The sequence below is a fragment of the Nothoprocta perdicaria genome, unplaced genomic scaffold, assembly GCF_003342845.1.
Source record: "Nothoprocta perdicaria isolate Ctin4 unplaced genomic scaffold, notPer1 scaffold_8, whole genome shotgun sequence".
In the NCBI taxonomy this organism is placed as follows: domain Eukaryota; kingdom Metazoa; phylum Chordata; class Aves; order Tinamiformes; family Tinamidae; genus Nothoprocta; species Nothoprocta perdicaria.
This window is the reverse complement of record NW_020456087.1, coordinates 1,037,810-1,055,972: the sequence shown is the minus strand read 5'-3', so window position 1 is coordinate 1,055,972 and position 18,163 is coordinate 1,037,810. Positions and strand designations below refer to the sequence as shown.

General features: G+C 32.9%; 1 protein-coding gene across 1 annotated transcript in view; it reads left to right on the top strand.

Moving 5' to 3' along the window:
- Nucleotides 1-18,163, top strand: part of RYR3 (ryanodine receptor 3) — a 175,244-nt gene that overhangs the window by 121,522 nt on the left and 35,559 nt on the right. Inside the window, exons 60-70 of the mRNA XM_026051764.1 lie at nt 567-688; nt 4,320-4,369; nt 5,088-5,148; nt 5,443-5,681; nt 6,427-6,508; nt 9,643-9,773; nt 10,744-11,064; nt 11,601-11,841; nt 12,976-13,063; nt 13,178-13,270; nt 16,375-16,389. Of these exons, the coding sequence (XP_025907549.1) occupies nt 567-688; nt 4,320-4,369; nt 5,088-5,148; nt 5,443-5,681; nt 6,427-6,508; nt 9,643-9,773; nt 10,744-11,064; nt 11,601-11,841; nt 12,976-13,063; nt 13,178-13,270; nt 16,375-16,389 (1,443 nt within the window). The remainder of the gene's footprint in view (nt 1-566; nt 689-4,319; nt 4,370-5,087; nt 5,149-5,442; nt 5,682-6,426; nt 6,509-9,642; nt 9,774-10,743; nt 11,065-11,600; nt 11,842-12,975; nt 13,064-13,177; nt 13,271-16,374; nt 16,390-18,163) is intronic.

Sequence of the window (18,163 nt, the reverse complement as noted above, 5' to 3'; positions counted from 1 at the left end):
GTAAAAAGATATTTCAAAATGGAGAAGGTATTGCTCGAAAATATTCTTTTACTTGACAAGGAACATAGAAATTAAAAGGCAGTTTATGGAAATAAAATACGCTTGCTGGATATATAATTAATTTCTGATTTTTTTTTTTTTTTTTTTTTTTTGCCTAAGTTTATTGCTGAGGTAATAGTATCATTTACTTAACCTATCCATGGCAACATTATACACATTTGTACCTAACAAGATAAATACTGTCAATACTGAGATTTGAATGAAGAATCATTTAGGATATAATAAAGACCCTCTCCATTTATATATATACTGAACAGTTAGTTAAATAGTGGAGGGGATGGGTCCTCTTATTTTGATGATACCTACCATTGTGGAAATTGAGAACAATGAGTTTTATACTATTAGATCAAAACTATAAATCTTTGTAACTTTTTTTTGTATTTATTCTATTGAAATTGCAATGACTGTTTGAAATGAGAAAATACAAGTCTTAAAGAACTATAGCATTGTTGCTATACTTACCATTGTGCTCTGTGAAAAATACCTTTTGTATCTGTATTTCTTAGGTTCTTTTACCATTAGTTGATCAGTACTTTACAAATCACTGCCTGTACTTCCTGTCTTCTCCAACAAAAACACTCAGTAGCAGTGGATATGCATCAAATAAGGAAAAGGAAATGGTAGCCAGGTAAGTAGAAAATTAAGATATATATACAGGAGGGTGCTCTGTAGATTACAAAATACCTATAAAACACCTCTTCTTAAACTAAAAACAAAGATAATTCAGAAACTCACAGAGAGAGTAATTGGTTCATTCTTTAGTGGAATAGTACTAAGTGAATAGTATACTAAAATGAATATTTTTTTTTAATATGTAACTAAAGTGAAGTTTCCAAATCATTTCAGCCACTTCCACATATAAGGAAGTTTTGTTTATTCTTTGAATGATAAATATTTTATATACTCTAAAAATACTTAACTTTATAGAATTCTTATTTTAAGTATTTCATGGTAAAAATAGATACTACTGGATAGCTGTTTAGTGTCTTATATTAAGAGTTGGAGTTTTGATGCTATCACATCTTTACGTAGACTAGCACTTACATGGAGGCCTTGGCCAAGAGCCTTGAGTACTACCTTCTAAGCAATTCTAGTCCTGTTACCTCCTGCTGACTTCATTGGAAGCTGAAGGAAATCTTATATTCACCTTATATTCATGTATACAGTGCAGTCACTTGTTCTTAAAAGTGTCAGACACCGTATACTGGAAGCCAAAACCAGGAAAGCTTTCATTGTTTCATTGTTAAACAGCAAACATTAGGATCTAACACAAAAATTAAAATGTTCTCCTGATAACAAAAGGTAAACAATTCAGCCTTATCTGTGTAATTAAGCAGTAATAATAAAAAAGCAGTAGCCTTGTAATTGGAGGAGATATAAAAAATCACTAAATGAGTCATTTGCCCAACTTGATTTTTATTCTAAATAGATAATAGAGAAACTGATAACTAAAATGCTTGATTTAAAATAGAGAATAGAGAAACTGATAACTAGAATGATTTACTGATATCTTTTTCTCCCAGTAAAATACTACTACTGACATCAATTATCCACTGTGTTGGTGTCCTGCCCAAGCACATCCAAATGGTTTCTGTGGAAGCATGTTTTCATTTGTACTGCAAATAATACTTAGCAAACACTGAAATCAGTACAAAATCCTAAAGAATATACAAGAACATAAAAGTGCATTCAAGTTGTGAGGCTGAGCTGGAATGGTAGAATGTGTATTGCTGATATTTAGGATGGATAGTTCTCACAAAATAAGACATCTGTCTAGTAATTTTGTCTTCATCTAGTGGCTTGTATTCCCGCATTTTTATTGTAAAGCCAATGGCAAATTTAAATATGTTTGTATCTTTTAGCACTAGCTTGACTATATTATCCTAATACTTCACAAACATTGATATATGATGGGCACTTTTGCTTATTTTTTCTTATATTTATGGACTGTTTTCTGCCTGAAAATTTTGGCAATGCAGTAAGATCGAATCCATAAGACTGTCTGCATTAGCAGCTGAGGAAAAAAATGTACATTTAAGGGAAAATGGGGAACAAAGAGAGACTCAACATATTTGTCATTCACTTCAGCTCTGCTGACTCCAGATAAGCTTTCTGTTTCTGATCTTCCTGTTCAGAATGTTTCCTTCAGTTGAACAATTATTTCTTCTAATGGTCCTTAATTATTTCTGTCACAATACAAAAATTCTACTAGTATATACTCTTTATGTTTTTTTCATTTAGCAGTATCTAAGCCATTTTTAAGGAAAAATACAGTTTTCTTAGCCTAAGATTTCTATCAGCTGAGTTTGCGAAGGAGATAACATAGAACAACAGTATTTAGGTGATGGGCTCCAGTACCAATTTTGTCAGAGGTTCTAGATATGTGACATCCCCAGAAGCCTTGCAGAAAATCCTGTATTTTTGATGGTCTCTACATTGCTACAATACATTAAATCATTCCATTAAATCATCTCACAATTGAATTTTCAGATATGAAAAAATATGAAAATATCATGATGCAGCTTTTTCGGGCTAATTTGGGGTTTTTGCTCCCTCCATAAAATGGCTCCACTCTTCCCCTCCCAAAGAAAAAGATTCTGGGATTTAAATTTATTTTATTTTTTATTTCTTCAGTCTGTCAAATTTGGTTGGAAACACCCTTTTAACTCAAAGCAATTCTAGAAAATTTGTTTAAAAAGACAGTTGCCTTTTAATTTATAATGTGTTGCCTTTATATAAAAACAAGGTTTTCAATTTTCTACAGTTAACAAAAAGATTTTTAAGATATTTCATTTGTTCATGCATATGCCTGTCATCTAATTTTTTTTTTGTCAATTTAACTCCCTTGAAGGTGAGGTACCAATTATTTTCTATGAGATATTTTATATTAAAATTCCTCAAACTGTATTCTACTCTCATACTTTCTTACCTAAGCTGTCACTTTCTCAAGTTTCTCTTTCTTCCCTTCACTCTGTTGACTGGAATTGGCTACTTTTTCCAACTGAAGAATGGTTCTGTGTTTCAGAAACATGAGATCATTTGCTTGTTGATAAGACCAGACCTAGCACTGAACTTGTTCAGTCCCATCCTCCAGTTTATCATCCAGTTTGCTTCTGTTTTTCTCCAAATTATCATTTTCCATTTGTTCACCATCTTCTACGTGGATTGAAGTCCTTATAATAACAATTATCAGTTACACCATGACTGTTCATTTGTAACAGTGACTGTTAATTTCTGAAGATACTACTTTACTGACCTTTAGATGTAGAATATACATATTTTTTATATATATATATATATATATAGGTGTATAAGAATGTTCTTCTAAGTCCTCGTATTGCACTGAAGCACAGCCCAGGTTCAGGAGGATGGAATCCAGAATAGCTTTGGAGAGACACAGGCTTCTCTGTGCCTGCTATTATAAATCCAGAAATGTCTCATAGGTCTCTATCCATTCTTCTCGTATAACTACCAATATTTTTCTGTTATAGAACGTATAGAGCTTCATAACTGAAGATAAAATGCTAAAAATGGCAAGGTACTTGGATCTCTTTTTAGTAAGAGACTGTAACAATTCCAGTTATATTATGTTGCATTATATTTTATATATATTTTTAGAATTGTAATATGATATAAAATTCTGTAGTATACTATACAATTAAAATGATCACAGATAAGTACATCCTTGTTTTTAGAAATTTTCTTTAGAAAGCTGGTGATTCTTTCACCTATTTATCCTACTGTTGAATGCAGCTGAAAATTGAACATATGAGTTTCTGATATATTTGCCAAAAACTCTTCTGGTTTGTAATTATTTCAGGGTAAATTTTGCCCATTAGCAGTGGCTAAACACAGGTGGTAAAATGTTTGCAAAAGATTAGCTTCTCTCTTTGAAGTTGTATGGAGTTTGAGATTAGTTTACTGTGGCATGAAAAGTGTTTGTCAAAATGCTATGCAGCAAAAATCTAGCCTTAAAGAATGATTCAATTGTGTATTTTTTAACGGAAACTGGTGTAATCATAAGAAAATTTAATGTTTCAAGTCATTTTTGAATTAGAGAACCTTAAGTAATGAGTGAATGTGGAAGCCTCAAAAAGTTACACTGACTGATGTTATTGTTTGACTGATTGTATATATTCAAAATATACCCTCTAGGAGCTATATAGTGTTTTCTCTTTCATATTCTTCCTCTTCTTTATATTCTAAGCAAATCTTTAATCTTCATCTTGTCTTGCTGTTTTCTTCCTTCTGTGCTTCAGTTTGTTCTGCAAGCTAGCTGCTCTTGTTAGACATAGGATTTCACTTTTCGGTAAGTTGTTTTGAGAAAGATCTTGATCGAGGTAGAAATATAAAGAACATATAACACTTTTGTAGTAATTACCACAAGCTATGGTCAAAAATCTATAAAATAATGATAAAATTAAGATTACTATTTCCATTGTAATTAGTGAGAGCCCCTTTGAGCCCTGCTGCTTTGAGGCAGCAGGTAATAGAGTATTTGAAGTGTTGGTGTGTGGATAAACTGCAGCTTCCAGAATTTTCAGAGTTGATTTAAAAACTTCATTCTGCAGTTACTTTCAGTTTTTCAAAAATATCTTACATAAATTCTTTCAATTATGTCATCCAAAGTTGAATCTCATGTATCAATTTTTCAATAGTTTAGGAGATGTGGAGAGGAGGAAAAAAACAAATAACTTTCTACCAGTAGCAGTGAAAAAGATAAGTTATGAAAGAAAGATAGATGCTGCAAGACAGAAAAATTAAAACCAAGTTCAGAATGTTGCAGGGTCAAGTGATGAAAATGAGCCACAAGTAGTCGACACTTGTTCGTATTTTCATTTGTAAAGAAACAGACTTTCAAAATAGACAGTTAGACCTAGAAGTAGACCTCTCCCTCCCTCCAGTGACTGCAGGTAGAATACTTATGTCTTTTAAACTCTCTACCTGCAATAGCATAATTTTGTAATGAGTAGACTGTTCTACATTTGCTATATTATTATGTTCTCATAAAATATATTTTTAAATAGGTAGTGATTCTACTACAATGGTGAGCTGCCTGCACATCTTGGCTCAGTCCCTTGACACAAGGTAGGTTTACAGAATTTCAGTATCAGATAAAGGCTGTAAATGTTTTACAGTGCTCTTGAGCAATTGGGTTGTTTCTGTATTTTTTTATTTCTTGTAATTAATGGTAGTAGCAGCACAGATCCTTCAGGTATTGACTTCAGTATTTGCAGATCAAGAGCTTCATTCAGTTGTCTGTTCACCTCACTAAAACAGCTGCTTTTCAGCTCATAATATAAAGTTCGCTGATACATATATGTGTCTTTACATATAGTAAAGATTAATGCAAAATTAATGCTACCTTTCAATATTTTTCAGAACTGTTATGAAATCAGGATCTGAGCTAGTTAAAGCTGGATTGCGTGCCTTTTTTGAAAATGCAGCTGAAGATCTGGAAAAAACATCAGAAAACCTTAAACTTGGAAAATTTACACATTCACGAACACAGATCAAGGGTGTTTCACAGAATATTAATTACACTACAGTAGCATTGTTACCTATCTTGACATCAATTTTTGAGCATATTTCACAATATCATTTTGGAGTTGATTTACTTTGTAAGTCTTGTCTCTTTTAGAGTTTATCATGTCGTAACAAGACAAATGCTTTTAATAATGAATATGTGAATGTAAAAGATGGGGTTTTTGCAGCACACAAATATGCTTTGCAACACACACTGTCATTGTTAATTCCTTGTGGTTTGCTTACGTTGGGAAACCATTTCAGTTTCTTTAAATTAAAAAAAATTCTTTGCTTTAAAAAAAATCTTTAAAAGTATTCAAACTAATAGCAAAAGTAGTAAGCAGTTCCAATTACTGAAATGTCTCCTTGAGATTCAGGAATATGCTGAGCTGAAATCTCATATATCCTTGGGGAATCACAGTTCAAAAGGAGAAGATAATTAAAATGTTGATAGCTATGGAAGAGCTTTCTATAAGGTTAGGAGGCTCTAGCTAAGGTTCCTTGAGGTTACACAAGCAGTCTGCTGTAGTTTAACTTAAAATTATATTCTGCAAATGTGATACTTTGAAATATTTTATTAACAATTATCTGCTGACCTGTTGGAATGTCTGGTGATGTGTTAGGTTATGGGATGAATATAGATGACACTGGTTCCTGGAGAAATTGAAAATAAGTAATGCAGGTATACAGTATTGGCAGTGTAAAAGGGTTTTGCAAAATATATACTAAATATTTGAGATACCATTTATCACATTGCATAACATATAATTTGTTTTAGACTTAGGAAGTGGGCTTTAGATGAATAGCTGTTAATAATCTTTTTTTTTTTTTCCCCTGTAGTGGGTGATGTACAAGTTTCATGTTACAGAATTCTTTGTAGCCTCTATTCACTTGGGACTGGGAAGAACATCTATGTTGAAAGGTATTGCATAAAATCTCACCATACAATTTTTTTCTTCTAGTTTAGAAATATGTTTAATAAAGTAGTTTGAATGAAAGATGAATCTGAAGCAGCATGAGCTGTTGTTTCTTAAAAAAACAACTTGGGTGGAATATAGTTGTCTAAATCTTAAAGTTCTGCACAAAAAAAAAAAAAAAAAAAAAAAAAACAGCAACAAAATACCTTACTTTAATGACAGATGTCTACAGGAAGCTTAGTTTTTCCCATTGCAAAAGCTGTTTTTCTCCATGAGTCACCATTAATATTCCCAGAAGTAGGCTACAGCGTGTTACCAAACGCCCTTTGCAAGGCTCAAACCCTCATCTGCCGTTCTGTATAAGGGAACACAGACTGTCTTTCATAAGAGAGGAGCAGAGGCAATCATAACCCTTCCTTACTCGTCTGAAGACCATGATTTAGATACTTTACATAATCCTTCTTGTATTTAGACGTTTAAGATTCCCAGGACCTGAGAGTTTGAATAAGAAATTAGATACCATAGTTAAGTTAGGAGAGCCTTTGCCTAAGAGGAAGATTGTTGGGCTCCATTTCCTTCCTTGCAGAGTTTATTCATTCTTTAATGCAGGATGCAATGGCAGTCTGGTGTACAGTTCCTCTTCCCTCACACTCTTCAGGCATATACCTGCGTGCATAAGCACATCCTTGGATGGTAAACGTTGAGGAATAGATTTAGAAAATATAGCAGTCTGAGTACAGCAAGTTCTAAATCTCTACAGGTCGGTGTAGTGCTATTTCTGTTGTCTTTCTCACTAGTACAACCCTACAGCCAAGTACCTAATTCCTTCCATTCACTGCATGGCAAACTGTATGGCCCCATAAATGTGGAGTTCAAAATTCCCCTCTCCCAGTACTCATATGTGTCCCTGTAAGGTGTCACAGTTTTCTCCTGGAACTTTGGAAACAGATTTCCAAAGGATTTTTAGCCTCAGTGATCAAATATCTATATCAATAATAATAAATAAAAACTTAACTCCTGTGTAAGATATAAAGTGACAGCATATTACTGGCTAAGTACAGAGCTGAAAGAATTACTTGATGTTTTTAGTCATACTGGTTATGCAGAAAGTTTAGTTGAAGACTTCATTTGACCTTTTTGAGACTACCCATAAGGAAGGCTTGACAGACAATTTTTAAAAGTCTGTTGCAACAATGATATAGGAGGGGATGCTTCTTCCTAACTACTAGTAATTAGGGGTCTTTTTTCTTGCTATGTATTTTCAACATCTTGATTATTTTCTTCCTTCAGGTTTTTCCCACTCCCTCCTAGACTGGCACATCAGTCTCTGACAGTTCATCCTTGTGGTTTCAAGCTAACATTTCCAGTTGCCTTTCCAGCATATTTTGTCTAAAGGATTTTTCTTTTAATTGCTTGCTCTATGGGAATCTACCAAATCACCCAGTTTCTTGGCACATATTTTGGTTTATAGGTTACTTTGTTTCCTTTTTAAATATCTGCTCTCAAATTCTTTTTGTATCTGTTTTAATTTCTGTCGTGCAATATTATTTCCATTGATTTGTCTCATCCAGGGATTTCATATGATGGAGAGTATCTATTTACACAAAGCAATTTTCTTATCTTTGTTGTTTAGCCATTTATCTGTTCTTTGACTTTCTGATATTCTCTTCCTCTGTAGAAAGATGGGTATGCATTTTGATATTCTCATTCATATGATTAATTAGGGTCTGTGGATGTGATGTGAGTCCTTTCAAATTACTTGGGCTTTTATGTTTACGAAGCTTTTTTTCTTTTGCCTGCAATGACAGGCAAATATGTAATAAGGTTTCCTTTTTAGAGAATATTATTAAATCTCTTGAACTTACAGTATTATGTTTTTCATTAAAATTTAAATTGGAAGAGAACATTTCTGAGCACAAATATATGATTGCAATTGTAACATTATCAAAACATTGTTTTTAATGAAATACTCAGTGTTTGCTATCTGATATTAATGCATCATATCTTCTATTGCAAAATATATCTTATATGAATGGTCAGAATATAAGAAAAGTGATCTAGATACATAGGAGTGCATAGTTTTTGTTTAATTTTGTGATCTTCCACTATTGGCAGTAAAACAGCAGCAAACAGGAAACTTCTTTTTTATAAGTACACTCTTAAAGTCACCTTATGATCATAGCTGTTTTTCTTTCCAAATTTGTGTTGTTCTTCCTCTGTATTTTATGAAAAAAAACTGCAGAAGAAAAATTCTTTGTTTTAGAAAAACTTTTTTTTTGAAATTCCACTTGATCTGACATACCTAGGAACTTCAGTTGTGGAAATAAATATCAAGAGAGGACAAACATGCTCAGCCTTGAAACAAATTTATTTTTTATTAATCATGTTTTATAATAAACTCAAAATATCATAAATACTTTTTATAGTATTTTCCATGGCCATTGTTTTTACCAATGTCTGTGCGTAATCTGAAAAATATCTACTATCTGTGCTACAAAAAGAAAAATTGGTGAGCCATATTTTTGCATGTCTTTTTACATTCTTACATGGTTGTGAAATCAAAATTTCTTTAGGCACTTAAGGATGAAATGGAAGGAATGACCTGAAAGACTCTTAAAAAGACTGTTGTCCATTCATTTTGGAAGTTGCAGTTGGCAGTGCTCTTCTGTGCATTCAAACATTTTATATATAATGTTTATTTTAAAATTGGATACAGATCTTTTCTAAGAGGTTTTTAGGGGCCAAGCATGTGAAGCATGTATTGCTGGTGTTGGAATCTTTCCAAAACCTGTCTTTTCTGATGCTACTTTCAATTATAATTGCTGATTTTCTCCATTAATCCAGAGTGCTACAGCCAGGAGATAACCTGTTTTCTGGACAACGTTTGAGGAATAGTTTACCTTTAATATGAAACATGCTGGGGCAGCATGGTTTGTACTGGCTGCCTCTGCTACTCTAATTTCCAATTATTTTGTTTATCCAAGAAACGGTTTTTAAAATTTGTCTAGTATTTCATGATGGGTTAAAAATTGTAAACTGAAGAAGGAGTAGATTTCAATGCAGCGTTCTAGTGCACGCTAGGTACTGAAAGCCTAGTGAATGTTTCTCTTGGATGACATTTATTATCTGTCATTTATAGGCAGCGCCCAGCCCTTGGTGAGTGCTTAGCATCTCTTGCGGCAGCCATTCCAGTAGCATTCCTGGAACCTGCTCTCAACCATTACAACCCTCTGTCCGTCTTCAACACCAAAAGTGCAAGAGAAAGAGCCAGTAAGTACTGTTCCTCAGGCAACAGTAACCATGCAAAGGTGTTTATGTCTCTCCAGATAAAAGAAACAAAATGTAATAAAGAAAAAATAATGAATATGTGGCTCAGTAAATAGCTCCCATTACTAGTCTTTCATTATTTGTCATTTTAACTTTGTTTTCCTTTATTCAGACTTTGTTCAGACTTTATTCTCCTTTATTGATTCTTTTCTCCCAGCATGTGTAAATATTTTTCTAAACATGTTGCTTGAATTCTTTTCTGAAGTTGCATACAGAAACATTTGAAGCTTAGTCTAGGATCCACACTGCAAAATGTTTTAGAAAATTGTTTAATTGTCAGTTCTTACTGGCAACATGACAAAGGTGTATTTTCTTCCATATTTATGTGATCAGGAGCAAAAAAATCTATATAAAATCTATATAAAAGCCATTAGGGAAAAGCTACACTTTCCTGTCTGACAGCTCACGCTTAAAGCAGCAACAATGGTGCAATAAGAATTTACCTAAAATTCTAGCATTAGATTATTATAAGTTATTAATTACTGATGCACTGTTATGATCAGTTATTAATTGCACAGTCTGTATTTTTAATATTAAATGAATGGTAATTGGAGTTCTTTCCTTACTCTTTCGTCAGGGGTGGGGAAGGGAGAAGGGAAGAGGAGAGAAGCAGAGGAGGGATCAACTTTTCTTTCATCTTGGTGATTTCCACTTCGAGCTCTTAACACAGTGGAACAAAAATCTCAAACTAAGCTCTTCTCTGTTGAGAGAAAATCCTATGAAGGGGGGGAGGAATAGAAGTGCAGAAGAGCAGGAAGTACTCTCTGCCCCACCTTGCATTTGAATGTAATCTGAGAGTTTAGAAGAATGAATTAATTAGGTCTAATTGGTCTAACAGTGGTCTGATAGATAAATGTAGGGCGTTCTCTTCATTTTGTTAATTAATCTTTTATTTTTCTACCCTAACATGCAGTTTTAGGTATGCCTGATACGGTAGAAGAGATGTGTCCAGAGATACCTCAGTTGGATAGACTGATAAAGGAAATTAATGATTTAGCAGAATCTGGTGCCAGGTATACAGAAATGCCCCATGTAATTGAAGTCATCTTACCCATGCTATGCAATTATTTGTCCTACTGGTGGGAAAGAGGGTCTGAAAGTATGCCCGAAAGTGCTGGGCCATGCTGTACTATGATAACATCGGAGCATCTAAGCATCGTTCTGGGAAACATTTTGAAAATCATCAACAATAATCTGGGAATAGATGAAGCATCTTGGATGAAGAGAATTGCAGGTATTTTTAAACAGTAATTGTATCTAATAATGTGTAATTACAATTTATCATATTTTTGCAGTGACACAATAAATTTTAATGAAAACAGCAGAAAAACGTAGGCTAAAAGTAGATAAATAACACAAGAAATAATTAAATAATAATTAAAAACATATATCTCTATATATTTGCTCATGTGTCTTGAGCACTGCTGCAGAGGAGATGATGTCCAAAACATTGATTCTTAGAATTTTTACCTGACCTTGAAGATGCTTTATTTCCCTAAATAAGAATTGTTTACTTAACAGCATTAACACACTGTTGTGTCACCATTCCTATTTTGTTGAGGTTCTAACCAGATGCCCAAACTATGGTAGTTTAATTGACACAGTTACATGGGTCAATCGGAATTGAAAGTCAAATTTTTCATTAGATAGATTTAACTTTTCAGTGCACACAATTATTACAAACTGTATTAAATTAGAGTTCATATTAATATGATTTCAAACATCAATTGTATATTAATTGTGATATCATATATTTTTTTCAATATACAGTTTATGCTCAACCCATCATCAGTAAAGCCAGGCCAGATCTGCTGAAAACTCACTTCATTCCAACTTTGGAGAAATTGAAGAAGAAAGCTGTAAAGATTGTGATGGAAGAGGAGCAACTGAGAGCAGACAGTAAAAGTGACACTCAAGAAGCTGAACTGCTCATTCTTGATGAATTTGCTGTTCTTTGTCGAGATCTCTATGCCTTCTATCCAATGTTGATACGTTACGTAGACAACAACAGGTTAGCAAAAACTCATAACGCACTCTAGATTTAACTAACAGTTGCTTACTTGTAGTCCATGTCTAGAAAGTATATAATGAATTTAATGGTGTGCTGAGAATAGAAGCCCGAGTATTTTCACAACTTAAATCAATAGGTTGATATACCATGAATTGTCATCTGTCTTTATTGTTTTTTTATGTTTGTTTTGTATTTTGACTCGATTATATCTGCTGTATTACAATGGAGTACTCCAATGCATTATTACATGTCTTTCCTAAGGTGAATCATTGTATTTGTAGGTGATACCACAGAGAATCTTTTGTTTTTTTTTTTAAGAAGAAACATAAAAATGCCCTTACAACATTGTATTGCCTCTAGAATGACCATAATGATCATGAGGTTTCCTCCTCAACAGTTGAGTGTTTCTGTGCTCATTCTTTTCCTTGGTTCCAGAACATATCTCCTACATATTCTTTAAAACAGTTTAATCCTGTCCTTAAGGACATTGTTCTCCTGTATGCAATCACTGTCCACTTTTACAGTTCTTAGATGCTAATAGATATCTCGCAAGCTTGAAGTATTTTCCCTGCATGCACGATCATTTATGCTGGGAACTTGAAACTGAAAATCATTTGCTCTTTCTATGTTAACTCAGGACTCATCATACCATGCCTGCAAGGCAACACTTGCAGTTTTAAAACATACAATTAACTATTTAATAGCATAGAATATATAGAAATAAGCCAGGAAATCCCTACATCTCTAACCACTGTTCATGTCTCTGTTCTCTTACCATTTATTCTCTATTGTATCACCAGAGAGTTTCCATCTTGGAACAAACAAACAAACACCACAATTGACAAATGACTAGTTATTTTTCAGAGTCTTTTTTTCTAGTCTGGTCCACAGAACAGGCACTAAAATATGTGCTGGCACTGTGGGGAAGGGAAATAAGATGGTCAGAAATAAGTCAGAAATAAGTTGGAAGCTGGTTGAGGTGCTATAGAGAATGGTCTTTATAACCATGCTTATGGTTATTTTGAATTTGAGATGATTCTAATTAAGTTCCAAAAATATAGCCCTGTCTATTAAATAGAATAATAATACCTATATTCAGTCCTCTTACTTATTTCTCTTTTTTTTTTAAATCAGAGCCAATTGGCTAAAGAAACCAGATGCTGATTCTGATGAACTCTTTCGAATGGTAGCTGAAGTTTTCATCCTGTGGTGTAAATCACATGTAAGATGAACTGTGTATTTTTTTCCTTCACTTTATTCTATTTGAAAATAAAAATGTGGCACATAAAGGTGAATTAAACTTCTGTGTTTTTCTGTCTTTTTTTTTTTTTTTTAGAATTTTAAAAGAGAAGAACAAAATTTTGTGATTCAGAATGAAATCAACAATTTGGCATTTTTAACAGGAGACACCAAGAGCAAGATGTCTAAAGTAAGTTAATAAAAGTTTTCAGATGTACTAAATCTTTAACATGTGTTTGATTGTAAGAGAACTCTGAAAGTGTACCCAGATTGCAGTTGATTTTTTGACAGAAGAAATTGGAAGCAATGTTGCTTCTTGAAAATAAATATGAAAACTACTCTGCAAAAAACAAGCCATTTACTTTGGATTTCAGTTACTAAATACCTGTTACGTTGTCAAAGAAACAAGAATAAAATAGAAGTTTTGCTATGAAAAGGTTGCACATGTAAATTATAATGTGCTGTAAATGCAGCATTTTTTTTTTCTCCAAAAATACATAGAAGGTAGATTATTTTGTAAAAAGAGAATGAAACACCTTGTAGATGCCAGTCAATATTTTTCTGGTGACTTTGACAGATTCTATACCTCTTTAGGCACCCACCGTGTATGTGTACAATATGTTCACTATTTGTCTTGCTGCTTATTAACAGTCATAGTCCTTTCTGGTTATATTCATGTTCATTATCACAAGATTCTAAAATGATAGAATATTTTCACTTGTATAATGTAGAAAATGGATGTTGTCATAGTATATATGTGTCATTGAAATGAGCTGAGGATGATTGCTTTACTTGTAACAAAATGTACAAGTCAGCTGACGTAATTCCAGGTTAATCTCAATGATCATAGCAGAGACCTATTTTTAATTTATATAATTCATATTTATAATGTGAGAAATCATGCAGCTGAGGAAGTAGTAGTATGACAACAGAGTGCTTAACATTTCCTTATTCATTATCAGTTCATGTTTCATCCCAGTATGTTTAATGGTAGCAATTGCATCCAGTATTTATCACACAGGAGAACATATAACTCAATGTATATATGAAAATTGGCTATATAATAGTCCAAGACAGAACAGCCAGGAGTCTCTTTTAAGAGTCAAGTCCCATATAGGTCTCCAGCTGCTTTAGGAACAGTCTGTCTTACCTGAGACTTCTCCTTACCCCCAGGGTACTAGATACAGTGACAGAACTAACATGTAGGGCACTATACATGATATGCTGCATGGGAGATACATTTTTATATGTCTTATATTCAAAAATTAGGCAGATAGTGAAGGATTAGGTTTATTTCATTCTTTTGTAGCTAGTAGCAGTGGTAACAAATGATTCACTGTTACAGTTAATCAATATGATACAATACTAATTTGCTGATCTTTACTCAAATAAATGTATTAAAAGCTGAGCCAAGTTTTTCAATTTTTCTTTTCTGAAAAAAATGGCAGCAGATTCCTCGGAGGGGAATGGTAAGTTAGAGAACTTTCAGTCTGAAAGAGACTGGTTACTTAGATGGTAAACAACAGATTAGTGATACAAGCGTTGAAACGGAGAATTTAAGCTCGTTCAACTTCACCAACCTGTTATTTTTTATGCTCCTCAAGGGTTGGTTGATAAAGTAGCTTTTTAAAGATGTAGCAATTCCCTGGTGTGATTTGCAGCTAATTTATATGAGAAATTAAATGTATGCATTCACGTGTACATTGTAAATGGGTAATACATATGCGGGCATTTTTTAAGCAATATGGAATAGATTTTGGAATCTAAATGTATGACTTCCCTTCATACATAACCTCAGTTGCTAAATACCTGGATATTTTACTGAAAATGTCTTTGATTGGCCCTCATTGCCAAATTATTTGTGTCTATTTCAAACAAACCAAAAAACCCACATTGGGATAGGTCTGTCATAGAAGTCTGAGGCAATTATATAGCTCAAGTTTATAGTATAAACACCACAGCCCCAACCTCATGAAGAAATGGGTGAACGTTCTGGTTTGTGCCCATTTGTTATATGTAATACATATTATTTGAAAATTGATGTTTATTCAAGGATTTCATTAGTTAATATTTTGTTCAAGAATTTTAACTCTCGTTCTTGAGAGCATTTCAATTGCGTAGAATAATTTCCTTTAATTATATTATGGTAAAACAGGAATGGCTTCCTTTTATGGTCATCCCTAATAAATAAACTGGAATTAACCTCATTTGTTCCATGTATTCCATGTACACATGCTAGTGTATGCCATCTATATATTTCACCCAATTTAAGATGTTCACTGCATAATTTGATGGTTAGTCTTTCATTCTTCATTGACTTGCAGCTGTTTATTTTTTATTCTTTTTAGCTGTCTAATATAAATCTAGCAGAATATAGGGATATTAATTGAGACTTGGCTTCAGCACTTAGAGGCCAAAAAGGAGTCTGTGCTGAGCTGTTCCTTTTTCTTTCTTTTTTTTTTTTTAAACAGTTTTCTATAATGTTTTTCCCATACCCAGTCAACTCAGGTTCCTTTAATTACATATTTTATTATTTTCCATAACTACATAGTTTTTGTGTTCTTTTTTAATTTTGATAGTGATAACTTAGGTTTAGACCACAAATGCATATTTATTTAGGTGTATTTGTATATTTATCATAAATAGTAAAAAAGCCCCATGTATTTGTAAGCATTGCAGCTGTGTTTTCAAAATGGGTGCTGCTAGGAGACGTAAACCTAACTCCGTTTTTCTCTCAGGCTGTCTACAGAACACTAATATTATCCTATACAATGGGAAAAATATGTCTAGAAATTATATCCTGCATCTTCAGGAGTGTCTCTTTTATTTCTATTTCTAAACATAATTTTTATCATATATTTTTGTGGGGGAAGAAAGATGGAAAAGACTGTACTGATTTGGGAATTCTTTATTACTGGATTATCCAGATTCCAGACTTCCTTCTCCTCTTAACAGTGTTGGGAAAACTGAGTACACTGAAACTCTGTCACTGTAGCCTTGCTGGATGTACTCCTTGATCTGCTGAAGTAACAAATGATATCTGTGTATCTTGTCATTCTGAATAGCAAGAGATAATTTAAAAGATCAGTTGCTTAATATTGGTTAAGTTGAATAAAAATAATGGTTTGTTAAGGTATGATTTGATTATACATTCACAGGCTGTTGTTCTAGCTACAGACTTACAATATTTTTACTGTCCTGGTAGATCTGAATAAGTTTATTACTAACTTGCAAGTTATCTTCGTTGCATCTCTTTTACTTATGTTTTTTCCTTTTATTTTTTCTTTCATACAGGCCATGCAAGTAAAGGTACAGGTCAAAGTGCATGATGTGTCTTTGTTTTAGTTTTAGAGATGATCAGGCTCCAAGCATTCTTTCCATTGATCATAGCAGTGGCGTCACAGAGTGAAGGCCCAGGCTCTACCTTCCATAAATTTTCTCATAGTTGAAGTGGAAATGTTTAATCAGAGCAGCTAAAATACCCTTTAAACACAATCAAATGCTGCTTTGATGAAAAAATGGAGTAAAGTTACTTTTAATAATTTTTTGATAACCTTTTTCCCATCTGCTGTCTTTTTGCCTTCTGTTTTTGTTTTGTTTTTCTTAATGTAATCAAGTAGATATCCTAAGAACTGTCTAAGTAGAGTCATCAGAAATATATATTTGGATTATGTTTTTCAAGCAAAATTATATGGGAGAAATGTGATATAACTTTGATCCTGACTGTAAATGAATAAAGTATTTCATTAGATCTAATAGGTTCAAATTAGATTTAGGGTTCAAATTCTACCATGTTTCCCAACTTCAAGTAAATAAATAAATCCATAAACAAGTAATATGTGAGGATTTTAAACAGTCCTTGTTTCTTTTGTTTAGTGTCTGTAACAATTACTTTTCTAAGCTGTGGTTCATCTTTGCATCATGCATAATATCTATTTTAATATTAATTTTGTATCATGTTTTTGACCTATGGTATGTTCTCCATTGGCAATGCAAGAGTGCTTAAAAATTTTTCATCTCTGTTCTTACCAGGACCTGAGAACCACGTACTGTGATGTGGAGAGTTTCTGAGCAATCAGACAAGTCCTAAGTTAAAAAAAAAAAAAAAAAAAAAAAAAAAAAAAAAAAAAAAAAAAAAAAAAAAAAAGTAGTCAGATGTGTTCAACTAGTAGGACTGATTTCAGACTTTGTTATTGTCATACTTCCCCAAGTATAAAGAGTAAGATTTAATGCACACTGTTACGATAAATTCAGAGCTGATTGCTGAAGGAAAATTAGAAATACTAAAAATATTAATTCTGGGGCCTTGACTAAGTTCTAGCCAATGTCTTAATACAAATAAATTCCTGCTTTTTTCATTATTCTGAATTTGCAGGAGAATCTGTATTTCATTTGCTACATATATTTGAAAATATATCATTCTGATTGTTGTAGAAGATCTATACGGACAGTAAGTTACTTAGGCAAAACATACCTGATTTAACACTCTACACAACAAATGAAGGTATTGTGTTTACTCAGATGGGTGCATATCAGAACTGAAAGTTCTAATTTTTTCATTGCGGTTTAGATTTCCCTCTGTGACTCTACTTACACATTTATCAGCAGGAACTGTAATTTAACGGACAGCAGAATTTGATGACAAAGGCAGAATGGATCTCTTTTTTCATGCTTTAAAAACATTTTTATTTTAAGTTTGAATATGTTGTTTATACCTGGTTGTTAATCTAAAACAAAAATTATGAGAATTGGATATGTAAAATTACTTTCTAGAGCATAAAGATGCAGAAGAGTAAAATAGTCTTTTTTTTTTCTTTTTTTTTTTCTTTTTTTTCTTTTTCTTCTTTCTTTCTTATTTTTTTCTTTTTTTTTTTTGTGGTTCTTTTTAATTTTTGTACTCCTTATGCCATATTCGAGATGCATGGTGACGCCACTGGATCACAGTGATACATTGTGGCATTTGTTTGTCTGCTATCAAAGTAGAGTATAAATAATGCCATTACTATAGCCATTACATCACTGCTCTTGTAGAAGACTTTTTCTAAGGCACTTCCAAAAGCAAAGCTTTGGGGCCAAGCGCTCT